Source organism: Nycticebus coucang, chromosome 16 (assembly GCF_027406575.1).
Source record: "Nycticebus coucang isolate mNycCou1 chromosome 16, mNycCou1.pri, whole genome shotgun sequence".
NCBI lineage: Eukaryota > Metazoa > Chordata > Mammalia > Primates > Lorisidae > Nycticebus > Nycticebus coucang.
Genome location: NC_069795.1, coordinates 63,190,012 through 63,195,104, shown reverse-complemented (window position 1 = coordinate 63,195,104; position 5,093 = coordinate 63,190,012). Strand labels below are relative to the sequence as shown.

Here is a 5,093-nt window from a genome sequence, read left to right as displayed (position 1 = left end):
GGGAGCATTTACGTCATCACTGGGCGCCAAAAACAGTCAAGGGCGAGATCCAAGCCAACCCCGGCGACCGCGAGGCTAGGGAGTGCTGCCGTGGCCATAGTAACTGAGCCTACGCAATCTGCCCACGCAAAGCCTGCTGGGAGTGGTGGTCGGACTGCGTCGTACACGTGCTGTCTTTCGGGCGGAGAGACTACAACTCCCAGAGAGACCCGAGAACAGCCCGGGAAGAAGAGTGGTTGTTACAGCGTTGTCCGAGGTCTGGGCCCGAACCTGGAAAATGCAGCTGGCAACCCAGGAAAGGTCTTCCTCAAAAAAGAGGATGGGGCTGAATCGCTGGACACAGCTCACAAGAAAGCCGAATCCCAAGGTGATCCCGATCGGGAGCTTTGAGGGGCGGGGACCTACCCTAGGCACTGCCCAGTCCGGAAGCCTGCCGCAGCACCTGCTGTGTTCCCTCCCTTTCCCCCAAGGAGCGTCCTTACCTGACGTGCCCCTCCCTTGACTGCCTCGGGGTCAGCATCGCCCTGAGTGAAGTGGTTCTCGGAGGTTTGGGGTCTGGGGACCTTTTGGCTTTGGTGGGCAGCATCGTGGAAGAACTATTTCCATCCATAGCTTTTCTCAAACAGGAAGAGTCTGCTAATGCCCATCAGGGTGAAGGGAATTTGTGAACACGCATTCCCCCACCGCCAGTTTTCGGAAGACTTCCCACACGTCTCTTCTCTTCCCTTTTTTGTTTAGCAAATCTTGAGGAACTGATCTTTATTGAACGCGGGAGATCTTCACATTAAATGCTTTACCTATGTTTCTGCCCATCCAGTTTTACACAAAGTATCTAAAAAAAACTCAGGCGTGCAAAAGTGAATATTAAATATAGTAATACTTGATTCACATGGGAATTTCTAAATTTAACATTCAAAAACTAGATCCATCTTCATATTTGTTACCCCTTTTGATGCATTAGCAACTGAAGACAAGAAAAAAACTGATAACCCCATTTTAAACTTGAAACATATGTAAGTGACATGTGCAAAGTCACAGTCACACGGTGTGTGCTTTCCACAGCTACCTTTTTAACAGTCCAAAAAAAAATTGCTTTAAATGTGAGATTACTAAAATGGAGAAGTTTCTCAGCTTTCAGCGTCAAAGCAATTTCACCAGCTGTTTCCTTCTTACACTTTCCTAAAAAGTATTCTGTAGATGTGTGGCCTTTGTGAAGGCCTCAGGCAATTGTTCTTGCAGTTTATTCTAAATTTACCAACTAAATGCAGTGGACGTATCGCACCTGGTAAATATTTTGCCCCCAATACTGTAGAGTGCAGACCAGAGCATTAGAGAGACTTGGAAACTGAGGCTGCTCCTACTGCAATACATCAGTTTCATAACAGATTGGATCCTAAATGGATTAGGGATATAGACTTGATGATGAAAGGTAAAAATCTGGGCCAATTTCTTAGGACTCCAGAAGAAGAAATTTTTGCCGTTTGTGTTCATTGTTACTGCCTAAAGGGAAAAAAAGATAAAAACACAGAACTCCTTGAAGTTCAGTTGTGTTTTAATAGGATGAGCTCTTTCTTTGTTGCAGTGACAAAATTATTCAGCAGGACAGCTGCATTAATTAGTTACCTGTAAGGTGCCTTTGAATGTGAAGTGTTAGATAAATTAAAGAATATTATACTTTTCCCACCTCTATGTGTCAGCATGCTAGGTTAGATACTTCCTTATTTTTAAAACTCACCTAATTTTTAGTAAAGCCAATACCTCTATTTGTAAATGAATATTAGAGGAACTTCTCCTAGCTTCTGGGAGTTACAGAGAGTGAAGAAAGGAGATGTCTTAATGATCTGATTTCTAATTTCAGATTAATATCTGACTGATTTGGGTGGAAATTTGTTTTCAACCTCATTTTCTGCTTTGTAAAACAGAAGTCAGATTGATTAACACACACACACACACACACACACACACACACACACACACACACACACACACACACACACACACACACACACACGTCCCTACCAGGTTCTTACAATATCCTTGACCCATAAGATAAGAAAGCCTCTTGCTAAAAGGCTTCTCCCAAAGAGAGTAAGGGGAGGAACATACCCTTCTCCAAGCGGAAGATTACTTAGATAATCTGGCTGATCAGTGCTTGTTTGGCTAATTAATCAGGGTTTTTATATCTTGGCTCTTAACTGTGGGGAGCTTTAAATGATATTTGGGCCCTATTCTAGACCAATTAAATCAGAATCTCAAGGTGGTCCCAGGCAAGAAATAAAGTCAGACTATGTCCCAGAGAAGGCTTCATATTATATTATAGTTAGTAATTATGTCAATTATTGTTAATTAATGTTGAACTTTTCCAACTTTTCCGCATGCTTAGTTAGGATAGATTAAAATGGCAAAGATGATAAAGATATCACTGTATATTAATATTCTGTGTTTATTTTTCACACAGTCTGCTTTTGATCCTGACAATGTAGAACCCTGGATTAAGGTAAGGATATTTTGAAATTAAAACAGAGTTTGTAGTCTAGTAGGGGATAAACAACTTACATAAAGCTAATGGGAGAATTAAAGATCTAATGGGAGATGCTAATGTAGTTGGAGTCAGGGATGGCCTCCTGGCTACTGCAGACAATTAAATGGATCTACCATCATGGAAGCTGACCTCTGAGAAGACCACTCCTCAATGTCTAGGAAGTCTAGCTTGAAGGTCAGTATTAAGAGTCCCAGGGCCAAGGCCCAGTAGGGCTTATTGGCACTGATAGTTCCTGTCTCTTCCAGAAGGGAAGATTTAACTAAAACTAAACTAAAAACTAAAATTCTACTGACTTTTTCTCTACCATTTTCCTCTTTCATATAGTTTTCAGCCATCTTGATGCAGATTTTTATCATTTCTTTTATCATTCCTCCAAAACAGCGGTTCTCAACCTGTGGGTCACAAGTAGGAAGGTTGAGAACCACTGCTCTAAAACTTCTGTGTAGCTCTTTCTCTATTATCCCCTCAAATCTCCCATCTTGAAAGAAAAAATCAGTAAGTCTTTATTTGGCTCAGAAGTCCATGCTGATTGCACACATAATATATGGAACCAAATACAAAACAGTGAACTTTTAAGAACAGAAGCTTTGACTTCTGTTTCCTCCTATTGCCTGCTACAGTGCTGGAACAGAGCTAGCCTTCAATCAGAACTTGTTGAAAAAATAAGTTGTTATTGACACAGTGTTTTACTGAAATAAGAATAGACCTATCTCTTACATGTTAATATTTATTTTGGAAAAAGTGGTAAGGATGTAATATTTTAAGGCAAAGAAATACAGCAATTATTTATAATCCTTAGTACCATCTAGTAGTTTTCCCCTCTGCAAATCTAGTCACCTGGACTAGAGGGTAGTGACATCATCATAGCCCACTGCAACCTCTAATTCCTGGGCTCAAGTAATCCTGCCTCAGCCTCCTAAGTAACTGGGACTATAGACATACACTACCAGGCCCAGCTAATTTTTTCTATTTTTAGTAGAGCTGAGGTCTCACTCTTGTTCCAACTGATCTGGAACTCCTTATCTCAAGCAATCCTCCCACCTCAGCCTCCCAGAGTGCCAGGATTACAGGCATAAGCCACTGCGCCCACTTCAAATCTTCATTTTAAATGATGTCCCAAACACTTGCCTTGTTAAAGCCAAGCACATGTTTCTCTTTACTCCCTTATTTTTCAGAGCTGGATTCTATCCGTCTTTGTCCTTCAATCTTCCTCGTCTTGTCTCCCAAGTTCTCTACCCTCTTCTGTTGAGAATCTGTACAAATTCCAACTCAGGCAGGATGACATGACCCAGTTATATCTTTCCCTCATAGCGTAAGGAACTAAGTCTACACATTTGTTTTTGATGTTTATTTTTGTGGGTGTTTCAAAAACTAAAGTTTATCAATTTATTTGTGTATTTACATATTTATGTATATATAAACCAACAAATATGGTATATATAAAATTCATCTTGCTGTCTTAGAATTTAAGAACCTAAGGAGAGACTATATATTAAGCAACCATAAATCCAATAAATGTCATCTGCCACCAGTATAAATATTGTCAGACAGAGGCTATAAGAGATACTATGGGAAAACAGGTCTTTGCAGAGTGACCTCATAAGGAATAAATGATATGTTTCTTGACTCTGACTCTAATAACATTATGTTTTCTTCTGGTTTATATCTTTTCTTATGGGTCTATTTCTACATCTTTTTCAAATTATCCTTGACTTTTCAACTTTATTCCTGTGTCTATTTGACTTAAACCTAATATATGAAATCTATGAGCAGTTGTATAGTAAAGCTCACGGCAACTTTTGGCAGACATACTACTAGTCTTTGGTAAGGGCAAAGGAAAAGTCATTTTCAAAATACATCAGATGAGAAAATATACCTTTTAAAAATATGTTTCATTTTTTTTTTTTTAACATTTATTGGGCACCTGTTAAGTGCTAGGGGTTCACGTGGGAAGAAGGCGACAATCCCTGCCAACCTTCTATTTCTAAAATACAGTATAAAGAGGTAAGTGCTATAGAGAAAGAGCAGAGAAGGAGAAGAAGTGAGCCGTAGGAAGGTGATTACAGTTTCACGTAGGGTGGTCAGAGAAGACCTCACTGAGAAGGTGCCATTTGAGCAGAGACGTGAGGAAGGGAAGGAGTCATCTGGAGACCTGTGGAAGAGCAGTGCCAGGCAGAGGGTAAATAAGGGCAAAGGCCCCCAGCATACCCTGGGCATATTTGCGGAGGAACAAAGAGATCAGTGTGGCTGAAGTCAAGTAAGCAGAGGGAAGAGCAGCAGGTGGGGAGGCTGGAGATGTCACAGAAGGCCTGGTGGCACAGGACCCTGAAGTGCACTGAAAGGTCTTCGGCTTACAAGGATTGAGATCAGGAGCCATTGAAGGGTTTTGAGTTATAACATGATATGACTTCCTTTTTAAAGGGATCACTCACTGCTCTGATGAGAGGCCAGAAAACCTGTTGAGGAAATTATGTCTTGGACGATGGTAGTAGCAGTGGAGGTGATAGGAAGGGGTCAGATTCTGGATATATTTTGAAGTTAGAGTCAACAA

The 5,093-nt window shown here is 40.8% G+C and overlaps 1 protein-coding gene across 3 annotated transcripts in view; it reads left to right on the top strand.

The window, feature by feature from the left end:
• The first annotated feature begins 212 nt into the window (after nt 1-212).
• Nucleotides 213-5,093, top strand: part of CCDC191 (coiled-coil domain containing 191) — an 87,444-nt gene continuing 82,563 nt past the window's right edge. For 2 of the 3 annotated variants that reach the window (XM_053565591.1, XM_053565590.1), the window contains exons 1-2: nt 220-367; nt 2,459-2,497. In XM_053565591.1, the coding sequence (XP_053421566.1) occupies nt 278-367; nt 2,459-2,497 (129 nt within the window). In that variant the 5' untranslated portion in view covers nt 220-277. Of the gene's footprint in view, nt 368-2,458; nt 2,498-5,093 lie in introns of all 3 variants that reach the window. The other variant, XM_053565589.1, reaches the window with a different exon arrangement.